This window comes from Mus caroli, chromosome 2 (genome assembly GCF_900094665.2).
Source record: "Mus caroli chromosome 2, CAROLI_EIJ_v1.1, whole genome shotgun sequence".
NCBI lineage: Eukaryota > Metazoa > Chordata > Mammalia > Rodentia > Muridae > Mus > Mus caroli.
In genome coordinates this window covers 135,975,932-135,996,178 of record NC_034571.1, presented here as the reverse complement: position 1 = coordinate 135,996,178, position 20,247 = coordinate 135,975,932, and the positions used below count along the sequence as shown (strand labels likewise).

Here is a 20,247-nt window from a genome sequence, read left to right as displayed (position 1 = left end):
GTCTCAGGCTTTGTAGGCCCTATGGTCTGTGTCACAATTTGCCTTTATAGCGGGAATGCAGTCATCGCCAGTAAGTAAAAAAGCCTGTTACTTAGAGCTCAGTGGCAGGGCACGTGATTAGTGCGTGCAAGGCCCTGGGCATGGTGCTCAGCTCTAAAAACCAAAGGAAGTAAATGAGTGTGGCTGTTCCTAGCACAAGAGGCACAAGAGTGTAGTTGTCCCTAACACAAGAGTGGCTGTTTCTAGTACAACTTTATTTTAAAAATCAGAGAGTACAAAAAAAAAAGATCTCATTTTCCATTTAGTGTTACTACTTTATGCTTGTGCAAATAGGAAATAAAATTTTAAGTGCGATTTTGCCAGTTAAATACAGGCCTCAGTGCTTTTTTCTTTAGATCCAGAGGACAGCTTGTTGGGCTCTGTGATGTCCCAGTGCAATTTGTCTCCCTTTCAAGTTAATCAAGACACTATGCTGCCATGCACGGAGGACACCGATCGTGACACGAAGTGGCACATGCAGACAAGACTCCCCTCAACCCCCCAATGCCAAAATGAAACTGTACATTTTTCACTATGTCAATATTAATTACTTGCAATTTAGTACTCAACATTATTTTTATATTAATCTCAACATAATGGGGTGAGTCTAATTTAGAATGATAAAATTCATTTGCATTTAAATTGATATTTTAAGTGCTCCCTCTGAGGAGCTGATATCATCCATGACTACAATTATAAACATTCTTTCCAAGGCAGGTTTGTTTTCCTGTGCAAAGATTTGTAAATATGGTGTAAGGAGTTTCATATTAATAGTGAGGACACTACAATGACCTATTTCTGCTGAGTCCTGTGAGTTTCCATATTTGGAAATTTCCTTCTATTGGAATAACAATTAAACAAGCATATATATATATGTATATATACATACATGTATATGTATATATATATATACACGTGTGTATATATATATATATTTACATACAATTTCTTTTTATTTTTCAAATACTTTTGTATAATTTTTCTTATTAGTTTTCAAAGTCTTTCAAATACTCATCCCTACCACAGAAGAAACTTTGGTTATTTTTCAGCTTGAGAAGAGAAGATGTGCTCTGGAAATTAAATTGCAGCTAACTGCACGTAAAGAGTTAAAATCAATAAGAAAGCCACTGCCATGCCCTTCCCTGGTTCCTCTCACTTGTTTTCTTTGGGACTGGACAAGGCAGTTTTGCATAGAGGGCCTTCTTTCCTCGGCTTCAGGCTATGAAGAAATACAACAGTTCTGCCCGAGCCAGGAAACATGAAAACACACCCAATTCTTGATCACATGATTCTCGGTGGGGCAGACAGTTTTTCTTTTATAGTGAGATGCTGGTGGTGATTCAGGTTTAAGTAAATCATTCCCACCCTCGGCACAACAAAGGGAGAAGCTGTGGGGAGAAAGTCTGGTGTCTTAGTGACTCTTCTATTGTTGAGATGAGGCAGCATGACTAAGGCATCTTATAGAAGGCAGGGTTTATTCTGGGTTTACAGTTCCAGAGGGACAAGAATACATGATGTTGGAGGGGAGGTAGCAGGTGGCCGTGGTGGCTGGAGCTTCTGAGTGCTCACATTGAGAGCCTTCAGGCAGGAGGCTACTGAAGTATTAAAATCTGTCTCTAGTGACACACCTCCTCCAGCAAGGCCACACCTCCCAACCCTTCCCAAACTGTTCTACCAGCTGAGGACCAAGTATAGAAATCTATGAACCTATGGGGCCCATTACCATTCAAATCACCTCACATGGCCAGCAGAAACAACAGGGTACAGGCTAACATAGAGGTTTTAAGTAAAACACTCATTCCCCAGCCATGTAAGTGCTGATTAACTGCATACATGGGCCTGGCCACCGACTTTGTGGAGGATAGAAAAGTATATTTGACAGCCAAGATGGCTGGTGCTCCAATGGGCAGGCATCCCCCACTTCACCTTTCCACCCCGTCCCAAAAGCATACACACAACTATAGACTATGAAGAACCAGGAAGTGACCAAACAGGGAAAGGTCCCTAAACTGAGATGGCCCTAACAGTGTGTGTGTGGGGCACAGGAAGAGTTGCACATGTCTCAGATGCTGGGGCAGAAAAATGGTTGAAAAGGCCATAGAAGTCAGGCCATCTTTTGTCTCATGGGACAGAGGAACCATCTCCTGTCTACAGGAGGAAGATGGAATTCTAAGGGCAGTGGACCCCTCAGGTGGATATAGGCAGGGAAGCAACAAACTCTTTAGTTTCTGCTTGTTTGAGGGAAAATATGTTCAAAGAGTGGGAGCAAGCTGCTTTTGTGGATGTGAGTGACATTGGCCTGGTCCAGGATATTTATGATAGGACCAGAGTAGTGACTACATAGAGGAGAGTGTGGGAGGGCAGGCTGAGGGAATGGAGGAGGGAGAGAGTCAGTGTTTGGGAGGTTTGTCACTGTTTTTGGCAGTGGCATTTGCAGAAGATGACTGAAGGAGGGTCAGGTTGAATGAGGTGGTGACAGACAGATGGTGAGCTTCACATTTTTCTGCTCCCTGGCTGTGTAAGCCACTAGCCTCTCTGATATTCAGTTTTCTGTTCTGTTCAGGTGAACGAGAAAGTGCCCATGCCCAAGAGGTAGAGCTCAGTAGCAGAGCTTTTGACTGTACAAACCGTGTATGTGTTTGATATAAGATGCAGAGTAGATGCAACAATTCATGTAACATACAGGGCCAGGGACACTGTAAATAACCACGCTGCATCCTTACTGGCCAGGGTGAATTGACAGAAATGAAAGGGATCAAGCACTAGGGGTTAGCACATCTGAAGGCAAAGGAAGGGAGAGAGCAGAGATGCAAATACAACCTGGACCTCAGATTCTGTTAACTCACAATCAACTCTGCACATGAAGGGAGATGGGGTTGTGAGCTAAAGAACTCTCCAACCAAACTGTCACCGAGTATTGGATAATCATGCCTGCTTGTGAGTGATTAGCTGGTGTGTTCCTGAACCACACTGTTATGTGCAGAGGACATTTGTTCTCTGTAAGGAGCTCAGCAAGGGACTTCCTGGATCAAATGGCTCAGTATCAATCTGGTCACTATTGCGGACACTTATGCAGTGACTGTGGCCTTTGCACTGAGCCACTGAAGGGAGGGATGGAAGGAAAGGAGGAAGGAAAGGAGAGAGAGATAGGAAGAGGAAGAAGAAGAAAGAAGAGGAGGTATGGTGGAAGAGGAGAAGGTATGGTAGAGGAGGAGGAGAAGGAGGAGGAAGAGAAGGAAGAGGAGGAAGAGAAGGAGGAGGAAGAGAAGGAAGAGGAGGAGGAGGAGGAGGAGGAAGAGGAAGAGGAAGAGGAGGAAGAGGAGGAGGAGGAGATGCAAGGTGGTCCAGCATCTAGACCAGAACAGCTTGATACCTTTAACACTCTGGGGAGTCATTTTCTGCTTTCATGCCTGAAAGCAAAAATGCCATGTCCCTGCCTCAAACCCTCCTGGCTCCTCTGCTCTTAGAATTACATTTTTCTCTCGAGCTGGCAAGATGGCTCAGTGGGTAAGAGCACTGACTGCTCTTCCGAAGGTCTTGAGTTCAAATTCCAGCAACCACATGGTGGCTCACAACCATCCATAATGAGATCTGACATCCTCTTCTGGTGCGTCTGAAGACAGCTACAGTGTACTTATGTATAATAATAATAAATAAATAAATCTTTGGGTTGGAGTGAGCAGGGAATGAGCGAGCAGGGTTGACCAGAGCGAGCAGAGGTCCTAAAATTCAATTCCTAATAATCACATGAAGGCTCACAACCATCTGTACAGCTACAGTGTACTCACATACATAAAATAAATAAATAAATCTTTAAAAAAAGAATTACACTTCTCTCCTCCCCATATGAGGCCAAGGATGGCCTAACTTTCATGGCAATTTCAACATTTTCCCTGCCCCATGATCTGAAATTTGTGAGACCCTTCTATTGGTTTCCCGTTGTTTTTTGAGGTATGATTTTACTTTGTGTCTCAGGCTGGCCTTGAACTCATGCCAATCTTCTTGGTGCTAAGATTACAGGTGTGAGTCACCTTACTTAACTTCAGCTGATGTGTATTTTTTTTTGATAGATCAACAAAACCCTGATGTTCATATCTGCAATGTGCATAATTACTCTCTCCTATGACTATGAAGGCAGTTATAGTCTTCCTGGGATGGGCAACCATTATAGTTTAGACCTGGGAAAACCAAGGACCATTAAACAGTGCTTTCTTCCCTCCCTAGCAGCAATTCACAAGGAGTCCTCAAACATTCTGAGTGTCTTAGACATACACCAAACCTCTTACTTAAAAACTTGGCAATGTTAGGGCTATAAAATGCAAGTGCTATAAAACTCTCTCTCCATAGCTTAATGAAAACATCTCCCACACACTGTAATACATCTTATTATTCTACCCAGCAGATTCTATATTGTGGAGAGGGTACGTACAGGCTACATGGAAAGCCCAGTCCTCACTGTGATACCCAGGACTGTGTGAAAGAATACTGCTAAGAGCTCAGCCCTGGCTTCCTGTACTTGGCTTCAGGTTTTAATTATTGGTTGGTAATTAAGGGTTCTTTCTCTGTGAAAAATAATTTCCTGTAGGTTGGGAGCTAGCAAGGTTACCATGTGGGAGAAGCTAATCTTATTTTTGCGTCAGAGATTTTTTTTTTGGCTTGGCTACATAGGATGGAAAATTTTGCTTTGCCCAAATCTCCAGACTGTTCAACTGTAAGGTCAGCATCTCCTCTTCTTCAGGAGCTTCCCCAGAGAGGATTGATTAAGAAGTCAGGGTAGGGAAGCAAGCCATGTCTAGATGTAATTTCAGGAAAAGTCCTGAAGGGGGCGCTAGAAGATGTACACATTGTTCAGCCTGACGTGGGGACTCACAGTTCAATAGCAGCCAAGAGGGGATGGGAAATCCCAAGCCTACTAGATTTCTATATCTGGAGGGTAATGAAGACTTTAACATCCCTATGGCAATTTTCCAAAAAAAAGAGTAAATGCTGGAGTTGGAGTAAAAACCAGTTCAAAGCAACGGGGAAGGCACAGAAAATGGCTCAAATATTCAAATATATACTTTAGAATATTCAAATACATACTTCAGTTGTGAGAGTGATACCTGCAGCCACTGAGACACACTGGAGAGCTGAATTCCAAGATTAGCTTTGCTCTAACTTGCACCCTGACCTGTGATAGTCTGCTGACCACCAAGCCTCAGTTTCTCTCTCTGTAGAGTGAGAGTCTGGGCCAGGACCTCTGGAAAATCCTCCACTTCTTACAACCTTGGCTTCAGTACAGAGAGCCCTGTATGTCCACACATTTGCAGGACATTTGTTTTAATCATATAACTGGAGGGCCTTGAGAGGAGATGAAGATTTTGCTAGCTGTGAATTGTTGGTGTATCCTTAGAGCACTGGTGCCTAGGAGGACCCAAGTTCAAGGTCAGCCCTGGAACTCAGCCTTTTAAAGCAAAACATTCTGGGGCTGGAGAGATGGCTCAGTGGTTAAGAATACTTGACTGCTCTTCCCGAGGTCCTGAGTTCAATTACCAGCAACCACATGATGGCTCATAACCATCTGTAACGAGATCCAATGTCCTCTTCTGGTGTGTCTGAAGACAGCGACAGTGTACTCACATACATAAAATAAATAAAATCTTAAAAAAAGACACCCTGTCTCTAATGGAAATGTGTCTGAATGTGCTTAGAAAAAAAAAGCAAAACATTTCTCTACCAATTTCCCCAAATATCCTTAAACTCACACTTAGGTCAAGAGCAGTTTCAGCTTTGAGAACACTCATGCTGGAGAAATGGGGAGGGCACAGACAGTCCTATCTACAGAATGAGGCCCAGGAGGCCCATGGTGTGGATTTTGGTCACATGGGTCATCTCAGTGTTCATGCCATCTGGCTCCCTGTGCCTCTCAAGGATGTAAGCTGCTAGATTTCCACGAGGAATAGATTGGGGGGATCAGGCAGGTCACTGTTGGCCTCAGAACTGGCTTACTGGTATTCCCATGAACTGCTGGGGGTAGTAATGCCCCACACTCTACCATTACCCACTTCTTGACCTATCCTCCCCACAATCCCACTTTCTACCTTCAGGGCCAGAAAAGTGGGTTGAGTCCTCATATTCTAACTCCACTCAGACCCTTCATTAATCTTCATGCCTCTTTTTAACCTGGTGCCTCCTTTCCTTTCTTGATTTAAAGCATGTGTGGTTACATTTGGCACAGCTGGGGTTATGGTTAGTGGTAGACAGAGCACCCACCACAGGCTCATGAGTCGAATGCCTGGCTCTCAGATAATGGCATTGTGGGAGGTTTGGAAACTTCGGGGGATGAGATCTGGCTGGAGGAAGTGGGATCCTGGGGATGCCTGCTACTTCCTGTTCCTGTTTTACTGTTTCCTGCGCATCCAGGAAGTGGGTTATTCTCTACTTGATGTTCTCACTGCCATAACGCTCTGTTCACACTCTTGGGACCAAGTGACCATGCCCTGAACTCACTGAATCTGTGCAACAAAGCAAACCTTTCCTACTCTAATTGTGGCTCTCATGTATCTTGGTCACATCACCAACAACAAACTAACCATTGGAAAATCTCCCTGTTTGGAGTTAATTTTAAGTCCACTGGCAAAGTACCCTTCCATATGTCACAGGATGTCACAGTGTCTGGCAGCAGGGGTCAGGACATGGACATTCTGGAGACTGTTACTCTGTGGACAGCACAGCCATCCTGTCCTGTGCCTTTCTTTATTTCCATGCTTTAGATAGACTCCTTCTCTGTAGTCAAGCCTCTTGACTCTGTTGAGTCAGGTAGAAAACTAATGTCCAAATACATGTCCAAATACAGATGCAGATGCTTGCAGCCAACCATTGGATTAAACATGAGGACCCCAAATGGAGGATTAGAGAAAGGACTGAAGGAGCTGAAGGGGTTTGCAGCTCCATAGGAGGAACAAACAACATCAACTAACCAGATCCCCCAGAGCTCCCAGGGATGAAACCACAAACCAAAGAGCACACATGGAGGGGCCCATGGCTCCAGCTGCATATGTAGCAGAGGAAGGCCTTGTGGGACATCAATGGGAGGAGAGGCCCTAGGTCCTGTGAAGGCTCAATGCCCCAGTGTAGGGGAATGCCAGAGTGGTGAGGTGGGGGAGCACCCTCATAGAAGCAGGGGGAGAGGGGATGGGATAGGGTATTTGAGGAGGGGAAACTGGGAAAGGGGACAACATTTGAAATGTAAATAAATAAAATATCCAATAAAAAAGAAAAACAGTTAAGTCAGTTCAGAGATGTCTCAGAGGCCTGTAGAAGAATACAGGCTATTGGCATTGCTCTTGGTTGCCCATAGAGATGGTAAGAGCTTATAGCCAAGGGTAGCTCTCAATTAGGTTATAGGCCACTGAGTTGGAAATTTGCTTCCAGCTGACTACCATGCAAGGCATGGAAGGTACCATGTGGGCTGCTGGGAAGGAAACTTCATCAGTGATCTCACCCATCTGTAGACTGTGTGTGCCCCAATATGGATCCACCAAGCAAGATGTGCCCACTCGACAATGGTGGCATGACTATTTTGGCGATAAGAAACCACTTTGTCATTATATTAGAGGCCTGTTCTTTGAGAGGGGACAACAACCCGAGACTGGCACCCAGGTCAAAAGCCTGTGCTTGAGGGGAACCTGAACCTAAGGGAAGAACCCAATACCATTGTTCCCAATTGAACATGCTGTCAAGCTGGCTTCTAAATATGCATGATATGCATGTCCATGCCCATAGGCTAATGTGGCTTTCCACCTGCGGTAGTGAAGCTGTTTTGTAGAGGGTGGTGGTTAATGAGGTCAAAGTGTGGAGAATAAGTGACCAATGAGCAGAGTTTTAACCGGGATATTTATATGTAAACACTTCAAAGTCAGGGAGCACCACAGAAGTGGAAGAGAGGGCAGACGTAATTTCAGAGACAGAGGATCGGGAGGACTGTCATGAAATGCTGCCGTTTGGATATGACGTAGACACTGAAACCACGAGCACACAGCAGTTTATGGAGACCTGCATGACTTTTCTGTTCCTATGTAGAAAACCACTACAAATTTGCTAAACAATATAAATTATTGTGTCAAGATTTCTAGACATGGGTCACCTGGACTATTTTTCCATACCTGAAATCAAGCAGAGGTGGAGATCGGATCTAAAACTTGGAGGTACTCTTCAAGTTTGCTGACTGTTGACAGAATTTGGTGATTCAAGGTTATAAGATTGATGCCTTGAGTTCCTATAATAACCATGGAGTACAAAGACCATCGTAGGCGATCTTTGTGTGATGGCAGGTGACTCTTCAAAGCCAACAGGTCAATTATGATGTTTAGAATCCTTTTGGCTTATTTGTTGTCTGACCTTCAGATCTTCTTTCAAAGTGCACACCTGTTAAGTTCTGGCCCACATGGGAACATTTTCGCTTTGATTATCTAAAATTCAACTAACTAGGCATCTTAATTGATTTTGAAATTCAAGCTAATTAAGGGACTGATATCAGGTCACATTTATAGCTCCTCTCCAGATTCAAGGGGGAATTAGTGTTTTACTAGGAGAGAAAGCAAGGGGATTATTCTAGAGTTATGAACAACCCAGACACTTGTCTTCAAGGGAAAATGACTGAGATATTTTTTTAAGGGAAGAATAGGCATTGGGTTGCAATGGAAACTGTGGTTCTTATGATTCATCCATTTCCGTCCATCCATCCATCTGTCCATCCATCCATTCATTCTTCCATAATTTAATATTTATTAATAGAAAACACATATATACCAACACTTACATGTGTACTCAGACAGACAGACAGACAGACAGACAGACAGACACACACACACACACACATACACAGAGCTAGCTAGCTAATCTCAGTTAATAATCTCCCTGGGGAATGAGACCTCTAGGAGAGTCTTTCATGAGTGAAAGAACAGTATCCTGGTTTGTAAGTGACTTAAACTCAGTGTATGAAATGAAATTATGTCAAGTACTTTTAGGAAATTTTAGGAGCAAGGAAGTGATTTTTGTGGGTCACTTTCAGTGTAGACTTCCAGATGTGAGCAGATCTCCTGGCAAATGTCCAATCACTGACATGGCAGTGATCCACTGACAGGATTTCTAGGAAGTTGCCACATGCTCTCTCAAGAAAGCAAGCCTATCCCTAGTATGCAAGTTGCTACTCTTGAAGTCCATCTATTACTCTAGTTTTTTGCTCTGTGTGTCTTGTGGATTTTGCTGGACTCTTAAGTGCATAAGACTTTGTTCTTCAGGAGAGTATTGAGCACACGGCAGTGTAATTCTATAACTGCATGGAGACCACCAGGGGCAGGCAGGGATATTTTGCTCTTACATTTTACAATCCTGGCCCTTAGAGCAGTACCTTAGAGTAGGGCTCAGATACCTTAAAAATTGACTAAGTTTAGTAAAGCAAAGTCTAGTCCGGTGCGCAATTTGTAAAAGTTCATTAATGGCTGGGCAGTGATGGCACACGCCTTTAATCCCAGCACTTGGGAGGCAGAGGCAGGTGGATTTCTGAGTTCGAGGTCAGCCTGGTCTACAGGGTGAGTTCCAGGACAGTCAGGGCTACACAGAGAAACCCTGTCTCAAAAAANCAAAAAAAAAAAAAAAAAAAAAATTCACTAACCAGATTTTTTCCTTTGCTTTTAGTTGTAATTTTGCTATAAACATGGAGCCCAAGGAAGGAGATCCATTTAATCAAATGAGGCTTATTTTCTTCCACTTTCATACCAAGTATGTCCTTATAAAAATGGACCATTTCCTCTAATCCACCGATTGAATAAAATTATAGTCATTTGTTCCAGGGTCTTTCCAAGGGATCATTTAGACAGTTCTATTTATTCGTTCTGGCTTTCTGGAGATGAAGTCCCCTGTGAACTGGTCAACACACACACACACACACACACACACACACACACACACACAAGTGCTGAGAATAGCTCACCTCCCTTTCAATAAGACACAAAGAGTATTTAAGCCTCAATTTCACATGCATTATTAATGTACCTATTTAAATATTAATGAGCCTAAAAGCCTGGAGCAATGTATTCGATCAATACTGCATGACATAAGTCACCCAGGGCTGAGGACAGTGTCTGTCTCCAGCCATCACTCTTTCATCATGGCAGCCCTGGGCCACCTGGCGTGTACACTGCTGCCAAGCCCTGGGGCAGAACTTCAGAGCTCTGCACAGGTACCTTCTCAGGGACAGTGATCTGTCAGGCTCCATCTGAAGAGGGCAGAAGAGCAGATCCTCAAGGGTAGCCTTGTTTTCTCTTTTAAGTACTTCTGTCACCTGAATTACAGGTGTGGAGTCCCTAATGGTCTGACAATTGAACTGAAACAAAGCCTCATCTGTCATGCTCAAACCTGGGAAACAAACTGTATCATCTTGATAATATTTCCATCACCTCTGTCCAGGGGAGGGATGTTATAGACAAGAAGTGGCTTGAGGCTGCCTGAGTGCAGATCACCTTACCTAAATGACAATCTTTTCTTCAGGCCTGTGTCTGTGGGACTTCAGCTAGGGGTCCCTATTTCTGACATTGGTATCAGGCATGGAATCCAAGGGTGACATCTACCTGTGAGATGCTTGGGAGCTGGGCACTAGAGGATTCTGTTTGCCAGGTTGTCATTAGCAGAGGGGCATTGTTTGACCTAGTTTTTGGTTTCATTTACAATAGTAAATATTCAACACTATGTGCGTATTTATGAAATGTCTGATAACTATAATGCTAAATATTAAGAGAGATACAAACATACACAGACTACATGCACCAAGGGTTCTTGATCTAATTGAGATGTAGTCATACATTTTAGGTAAGTCGAATTGTTGGAAGGATGAGTGGATGCCAACATAAATGACCAGGCTTGTGACCAGAGTCTTGGGGGAGTGTCTAAAGAAATACTACTTTCTAATTGTGCAACCTTAGACTTTGAATTTTTCTTTGTTAGTGAAAGGGGCACAGTGGAAGTCTGTTTGTTGACACTGTCAGCTATTATTGAGATAATATGTGTATCAGGACGGACACAGGCTAGATGCTCAGTAAAATTTCATTTTCCTCTCAAAAGAGCTGAGATGATGGCTCTGCACAAGTCAGGGTATGCTGATGGAGAGGCAGTAGGCAGGGACTCAGGAACAAGTGCAACTGCTCAGCCGGGTTCCCAGTGAGCTCAGAGGTATCGGATAAAGAGGTCAGCCTACCCAGGTCAAGTAAAAGGTTGTGAGGCTAGGAAAGTTAAGAGCAAAGAGTGGAGGAGACCAAAAATAATCTCTAAGATTCTTAGAATTATCATTCAAACAAAGTGTAGGTAAGGAGAAAGGGATGACATCCCGGGCTATATGCAGACCTCAGACCACAGATGGGACATACCTGAGCCCACTTCTACAAAACTTACAGTAATTAAAACAATAGGAATGGTGTACTTGTTATCTGACAGTTTGTTGTTTAGGGAAATCATGAAATAAAGAAAATGTCTTTGTATATACTCAGCTGGAATTCACAGATAGAGAGCTTCAAATCTTTGCCTTAATACCAGTCCCAGAGAAAACTCCAACACAGCTAGAATATCCTCTCTAAATTTTGCAGGCCCACCAGCTGTGACTTCAGCAAGGCAGACCTACAAAGCAAAGATGACATTCTGCCCTACCTGCTCCCAAGCTCTGAAAACTGTCACCTCTTCCACAAGCCACACATTCCTAAAGAAGCAGTCCTTCTGCCCCAGACTTAGTGTAGCCCCAGCCTTGAGCCAGTGCTACAGATACAAGTCTGGAATTATCATGGGCTAAGAGTCACAGAACAGAGTCACTTCTCCATCTGCTTGCTCCTAAGCCATGCTGTGAGACACTCCTTGCCTGCATCCTTACTCAGCTGGTGCCTGCACCTTCCTGGCATCTCTTCTGCCAGTCTTGCAAGTGGCTTAACACATGGTGACTGTTCTGAGCTAGGGAAACGGTTCAGACTGTTGCAGTACAGGGAAAACGAGGAAATAAGGCTCTAACTTGGTCCAAAATACTCTCTTGGCCAGTACTGATTTCATGGTTATTGTGATTGGGATGGGAAAAAGGAGAGTTTTAATTATTTGAAATAGTAAGCCCTTACAAATGGGCCAGACTCCGAGATGCAATTCAACCCTTGAACAATAGAATAATCATGGAAGTGGTTGCTGTTATCCTTTGCTCTCCACTCAACAGGCGCAGTGTCGATTTGTTGAATTAAATTAACGCTAAAGACTTACATTTATATATTGATTTGCAATTTTCAAAGTATTTTGATTCTTAGTTTAGTGGAAAGAGCCCTGAACTACCCAGCACACTCTTTTTTTTTTCTCTCTCTGACTACACAGAATAACAAAGCTATGAAAAGAACTTTGCTTTGGGTAGAAGTTTTACTTCATATTGAAAATAAATTAATAAAGAGGAGGAGTTAGTTCCCACCATATAGAACATTTTAGTTCATTTTAACCTTTGAGAGATTTCCACAGCACACACTGATAGCAGGTGCTGTCACATATCTCTCTGGCTGACACCTGCATGTTCCTGGTGAGCAGCCACTGTTTAAACAGGGATGGGGGCTGTTTTCCATGCTCCAGAGGCAATATAAAGATCTGCTGGGATCAACCCTAAACTAAGGACTGTGTCTTTGGGAGATGGGTCGGGTCCCCAGGGTCCTCAGGTGTCCCATGCCAGGTGAGATGACTCTAGCACTCTGACATATTTATTCATCTCTCAGATTGTCCTAGTGGGGTTAAGTTCCAGCTGCCCGCAGTGGTCACATGTTTGAGAATGTACCTATCATGGCTACCTTCTCGCCTCCATTTCTGCTTTCTGGCACCACGCAGATAGAAAGTAGTTCTGCTGAAACTATTGTCTCAGGGATTTGTTTCTGGGAAAACCCGAATAAGTACCTCCCCAAAGTATCTTTTCCTAGAAGAGCTCTGGAGTGAGCTCATCACATCTAAGCCATTAAATTACTTAGTAATGTGAAGATGAGGTCGGTTAATTTTTTTCTCACTCAGTGCTTGAGTGCTATCCTCGTCCGCTGCCGTCTCTGCTCTCCTCAGCAGGTTGACACCACTTACGCTTAATGATTGTGTAAACAGTTTTAGTCAAAAATAAGAAGACAAATTGTATTGCTAGGTTTGGTCTCAACTCTACGTAGACTGAAAGACACCATAATTTGAGGGAGCTGGTCTTTCAGGGTTCTCTGCTGAGGAATTAAGAGTGAGGTGGTAGAATACTTAGCTTTCTCACTACGCCAAAGAGCCAGGAAGTTTAAAAAACAAACAGAGGTGTACACTCATTCTTGGGAAGGTTACAGGTCCTTTAATGAGTGTTTGGACCTTGTTCCAGATGAAATTATCAACACGTAAATCTTTAAACATAATTCACATTTTCTACTCATTTATTATATATTATTATCTAGATCAACGGTTGGTTTTCAACGCCTTTTGGGGGTCGAATGACCCTTTCACAGGACTTGCCTAAAATCCTTGGAAAGCAGATATTTATATTACAAGTCATCACAATAGCAAAATTGCAATTATGAAAAAAATCAATAAAAATAATTTTATGTTCTTGGGTCACTGTATTTTATATTCAGAAGATCCGTATTAAAGGGTCACAGCTTTAGGAAGGTTGAGCACCACTGATCTAGATTAAAGTTAGCACACACATCCTCTCTTCAGTGTCCCCTCCCAGTGGCCTCAGCCCAGGCCTATGTTTTCAAGTATGGGGAACTTATCACTCCTATGTACTTACTAGCTTCACTCATGAGACAACTCACCCTTGAGGTGAACTGAAAATCTACCTTTGCTCTTGCCAACCCATTGGTGGCAATTTCCGTGAGAGAAATGATAGGAGATGTAGAATATCTCATTCCACAGTACACGTTAAAGTAATTGGAAACTTAGTTAATGTGCCTCTTAAATCCTTTTTTTCCCCAGAAATCTTTGGAAAAATTCTTCTCTGGAAAGAAGCTGAGTAGTAGGTGTGTCTGGACTGAATAGTGGGTGTGTCTGGGCAGAGTAGTAGGTGTGTCCGGAGCCTCCATGGAGTGTGTCACTGCCTGTCACTCTCCCTCCTACAACAGTGTAACCACTGTAAACACACACCCAGCTGCCCAACAATAAGTTGTGGTGCTTAAATTACAGCGTGAAGCAATTCCACATAGCCCTCAAATAATGAAGACACTTAAAAATGTTCACAACATACGAAGATGTGGGAATATAATGTGTGGTCAGAATTCAGTTTTATGAAAAAAGCACACATAGAGCCAAAGCCCCAGATAGTCAGGTTGATGGTGTTATGGCTGGCTTTGAATCTGTTTTATGCCTTTCTAAATAGGTCATGCCTTTATCCATATCTCTGGAAAAGGAATAAATGGGAAAAAGCTTAGCGCTCACAAGCCATGGGGTCTCCAGATGCGTCTGACATTGCTGGTCTGAGCACAGCTAGCACTCTCCAGATTCAGCTGTGGGTTTGCCATGGCTCTCAACCTTCCTAACACTATGGCCCTTTAATACAGTTCCTCATGGTGTGCTGTGATCCCCAACCATAAAAACTTTTGGTGCTACTTTAAAACTGTAATCTTGCTACTATTATGAATCATAATATAAATATTTTTGGAGATAAAGGTTTTTGCTGAAGGGGCTGTGACCTAAAGGTTGATAATTGCTTTTGTGGTCTAGGCTTTTGTGGAGCTAAAATCTGTACACAGTAAGGAGGGTAGGTGTCATTAGTCTTTCAGACAAGAGGGACACACCCACCTTGAGGTCCTCCAGGAGACAAGGCAGTGATAGTCCTATATGGCTACTTCTGACATAGTGGGGGACCTGGGGCTGAAGAAAATTATGGGAAATACCAGTGCCTCAGTAGGTATAGGCAATTCTCCTAGGCTTCAGGATAGCATCCATGAGAGAAACATACCTCCAAGAGGGAAGGCCCTGGGATACCAGAACACAGTAGAAAACAAACCATGTGCTCTTTTCAGCCTCCCCATCAGAGACATCTCAGGGCTCTGTGTTTATGGAGGACACATAAAAGGGATGCAGAGAAAAGTTGTCCAAGGTGAGGAGTCCAGGCCATTTCAAGAAAGGAAATGAAAAGCTAGAGACATGGGTGCGGGCACTGGGGCAGGTGGCTTCAGGGACAGGCTAGAGAAGGGTTCCCTAGATATGACCCACAGGACCAGTGGTGTAGACTGTCATGTGCAGGAAGCCCATCATGGTCTTCTCCACAGCTATGAGTTATTATCATCTGCAATAAAGCTTTGCTTTATTTTTCTGTCATTTTCCTTGGAGGCCACAGTGACTGGATGATCCATGATGCATTTCATACACACACACACACACACACACACACACACACACACACACATCTTTTGGATGATCCATGATTTATTTTATATGTATATATACATATATACATATATACACATATATATGTATATATACATATATACACATATATATGTATATATCTTTTCTACTATTTCTTCTTTAATACTAGTATATATATGTATAATATAAATACAATATACAAGTATATAATAACATATGATATATAATGTGTAATATATACGTATATTAGTATTAGGAAATATATATTAGTATCTAATATAATTTTAACATTAGATAATAGCATAATATAATTAGTATCTAATAATATATTATATATCTAACACACACACACATAAACAGAAACTTTATTATCCTATTTCCTGATACCCAGTGCACAAAACACAAGACAGCCCCTTGACTTTTATACAGTATAGACAGACACATCTAGGGCAAAGCACCCAGAGGACTGACTTGTCAAGAGCATTGCTTATTAACTGTCCTTTTTACTTAAGCCTTTGTTTTAAATGGAATCCTCAGTCACTAAGGTCACGCCTTTTAATTTAAGAGAGTTCAAGCTTATGGGGAAAGTGTAATCCAGCCGGGGCAACTTTAAATGACCACACCAATGCTTGCATAGCGTACCTCCTGAAATTGAAATAAAGGGATTGGCTATGTTTAGAGAGCTTGTAGGTTTATCAGGAGACCATCGTATGGATGAATTGCTGGGGTGCAAAGGCAGAGAGTGTATCCAGATAGCATGATTATTCTTATCACTTGAGGATTGCCGCTGGCATTGGTTCAAGCTTTGCCATGCCGCTCTCCTCTCTGCCCCTCTCTCTGTCTACTTTCTTGGTAGTCCGTTCCTCCACACTTCAGCTTGTTATCCTTCTCAAAAAGCCATCCATTTGGCATGTGGCCAGCTCCCATATCTGAATAGTGGCCCTAACAAGATGGGCTGATTCAGTGTGTACAAGCACACAAGTGGTTGAGTACGTGGTTGTTTTCCTGTGTGCACGTGAATATCTGAGTAGCACACACACATACGTATGTGAGTGAGTGTGTGTGTGGGAGGGAGGTGGGGGGCACTGTTCCTGTATTGGGGCATGCACATGTATTTATTGCATGTACTAGAACACTCAGTAATTAGATGCAGCAGGTTGGTTAAAAATACACATTCCTCACACCTTAAAATCAACTTGTACTTACATAGTTGTAGGCCAGGTCTGGGTGGAGATAGTCAATTCCTGTGAAGAGATAACATGGGAGTGGAAGGTTAATCAGCGCCTGCCACTGTATCTTCAAAGCTGCCCAGGAATAGCTGCTTCCTGCAGGAATGATGGAGGAGACTTGTGGGAGTCGGGGGCTTTGTGGAGGGGGGCAGTGCTTATCCTGAACCCTCTGCCTTGCCTTGCTTTGCCTTTCTGTGTGGAGGAGGGCTGCATCCCTTCCTTGGTGGAGAGACAGACAGCTGCCCCCAGACGTACTGCAGAGCAGTGAAGCCAATTAGAGCTCCCGGCCCACGGATAATGTTTCCGGATAAATGTCAGCAGTAAGGGGCTTAGTGACTGTGAGATGGATGGCTCATTGCTGCAGCGATGTAAAAGAGATTTGTAGAAATCCTGACATTTCTAACGCATCTCCTCTGAAATGAAGCTGGCCCCGGGGAGGAAAAGCGATGATTATTTAACAGGGCACGGAGAACCACGGATTAGGAGAGCACACTCCAGCATGGAAATAAGAGGCGCACGGCTAGGCAAGAAAAGCCATTAGGAGAAAGCTAGCGGTTTCTAGTGAGGTGTTGCCAGCTGGGAGCTGATGCTTGTCTCTCCAGAACGTGCCTTTCTGGAAAGCCAGAGGCTTCAATTCTCTTGGCTGGAGTTCTGTGTTTTGTTCTTGAGCCAAAGCCTATCCTGTGCTCAGGAGTCATTGCTCGGGTAGAATTACGGTTTATTTATGCTTCTGAGTTCCATCAGAAAATTTGATTTTGACCTCAGAAATCACTGTAGAACACGAGGGGTAACTGAAAAGTTCTTAACCAGCTCTGCTGTGCTATTGAATCTTAGCATAGGCTGTACTTGTGCTTATATGGAGCAATGAAACAGGACCCTGCAACATAGGGACATGGCCATAAATGAAGGTATTTGGAGCCAAAGAGCAGAGTTTGACTCCCAACCACTATGATAATGAGCAGAATGGCGTTAGGTTGGTTGCTCAACCTCTCTGTGCTTATTTACTCCTTGAACAAATGGAGATGAGAAAAGGGCATGTCTCAAAGAGGCACATGTATGTGGTATGTTTAGTCTAGCAGTAGATGCATTTTATTACTATCCTAGGATGCTAGAATTATAAGCTAGAATTATCGTTAAGTACCGTCTGCTGGCATCTTTGTGTTATACATACTAAGGCTGTGCCACTATTATAGTGGCTGTGCCAGCCATCTTACATAGGGCCATCCTAAGGCTTTGTAGTAGAGAACAAAAAAGCAAAAAGCAAAAACAAACAAACAAACAAACAAAAACAAAAAACAAAACTAAAAAAAACCAAAAAAAAAAACCCAAAAACCCCAACAACCCAAACAAATAAAAACCAATCAGCCAATCCCCCCCAAAAAACAACCTAACTCCAAAACCAACCAACCATCCAACCAAAAACAACCAACCAACCAAACAAACCCAAGAACAAGTCAAAACAAATAAAACCTCTTGAGTTAGGATGCACATATTCTAAAAGTAAATTTTCTCTTTTTTCCCCTGGTCACATTTATAATTTGTGGGCTGAGAGTTACTGAACAACGATGTGGGAGTACAGCTAGTCACCTGTCACTCAAGGACATGATGCTTTCTCTCTCTACTCTCCTGACAAAGATCTGAGGGAGAAAAGTGATCTGCAGAGACAGACTAACAGATCCAGTTCTAGTCTAGTGCCAGACACAGTGACACTGATGCAGATTTTATCAAGTGACTCAATAGCTCTGAGTTTTGACTTTGTCATCTTTGAAATGGGGCTAAGGTTTACCTTGGAAACAATCTGTGGAAGTGCTTGGCTAGCAGCAAACATGCTAATGGATTCATCATCATTAGACTGGCATTATTTATGAATATAGCGTGTTCCCTCCAGGCTTATATGTGAATGCTGGTTTCTCAGCTGGTGGCACTGCTTGAGAGCGTTATGGAACCCTCAGGAGGTGGAGTGTCACTGGACGAAGTATGTCACTGAAGATGTCCTTTGAGGTTTTATATTACAGCCCCATTTCCCATTATTTATCTCTGCCTTCTGTGCGAGGGAAGATATGATCAGTCTGTTTTCTGACTGCCAGGCTGGCCTCACACTCCTCCATGCCTTCGCAGAGGACTGAATTTCCTCTGTATCTGTAAGCTAAAATAAAACCCCTTTAACCAACTTGCTTTTTGTGTATTTTATTAGAGCAGCAGAGAATTAACTAATTAAAAAAAATTGGCTTCAGAGAAGTGGTTTTGTTGCTGTGATAAACCTGTTCATGCTGGTTTTTTTTTTTTTTTTTGGAAGAGACTAGAAGATTTTGGAACTTTAGCTAGAAAAGCTTTAAGTGCTGAGGGCAGAACGTAATGGGCCATTCTTTTAGGGGCTTGGAAGACAGAAGGTCGGAGAGTGCAACGAACACTAGACACCCAGCTTATGAAGTTTGAGGATTTTATTAGCAACTGGGTTAGAGGCCATTCATGTGATATTTCATCAAAGAATCTGACTGCATTCTGCCTGTGTCCCGAGAACTTGCATGAAGCTGAATTAAAAAGGAATAGGCTAATTTCTCCAGTGGAGGAAACTTCAAGGCAGAATAACATTCTATGCAATAATTCTTCCTGATAAAGTGTGCACAGCGGGAAGGAAGAGAGCATCAGGAAGATTAAGGTTGTAGCTAAGGCATATGTTGAAAAGGACACTACCTTTAAAGGGCTTCCTGCCTTTACAAAGCTTCCTGCTCTACACCAAAAAGTCAGGAAAGTTTCCCTAAAGGCAAGATCTTCCTTATGAAAGGAGAAAGATTCTGAAGTTTCCTGGTTCTAGAAAGCAATATCAGTATCAGTGAGCAGATGCAAGTGATACAACTGTGGTTCAAAGAAAAAGGCTCCACCCCAGGCTGGTAGCAGACCCTGGCAATGTTCTTTACTGGGTGGGTAGGGGCACGACTTTCACTCTGTGGTTTCAGGGAGCTACTGTGGCTAGGTAATGTGTGTTATGCTTGGAGTCCCTGTGAGGTCCTGAGAAGTCCTGAGGGGCTATTCTGCAAAGCTGTGAAGCTGAAGCCTGGGTTGTGATGGAGATTCAAAGATGTTAGAGATACCTGCTATGGAGGGCTGCACATAGGGAGTAGAACAAGCCTGAAGGAGAGAGAGAGAGATGTCAGGCAGCAGAGTTGAAAGGGTGGAGTTGCCCAAGCTCTTTGAAACTGAGGCCCCAGATGCCAGATCCAGAGCTACAGGTTTTGGTATTTATCTTGCTGGTTTCAGTCTAGCTTTTGCTCAATTTTTCCTCACTGTGTCCCCATTCCTCCTTTTTGGATTGAGTATGTATGTTTTATATATCAGAAGTATATAACTTATCTTTTGGTTTTACAGTTTACAGTGAGGGTTTACCTTGCGTCTTAGAAAGACTTTGGGCATTTGAACAGTGTTGCTATTTTAAAGACCATAGGACTATTGAAATCGGACTAAATGTATTTTGTATTATGAAATGGCCTCAAGACTGTGGGACCAGGGTAGGAAGTTGTGGTTTGAAGATAAAATTACCCCCACAGGCTCATGCACATAAACTCTTGATCTCCAGCTGGTGCTGGTATTTGGGGAGGTTGTGGAACCTTTA

The 20,247-nt window shown here is 43.0% G+C and overlaps 1 protein-coding gene across 1 annotated transcript in view; it reads right to left on the bottom strand.

Moving 5' to 3' along the window:
* Pcsk2 (proprotein convertase subtilisin/kexin type 2) overlaps positions 1 to 20,247 on the bottom strand; it is a 252,247-nt gene that overhangs the window by 89,787 nt on the left and 142,213 nt on the right. The window contains exon 5 of the mRNA XM_021150157.2: positions 16,615 to 16,652. Coding sequence (XP_021005816.1) covers positions 16,615 to 16,652 — 38 coding nt within the window. The remainder of the gene's footprint in view (positions 1 to 16,614; positions 16,653 to 20,247) is intronic.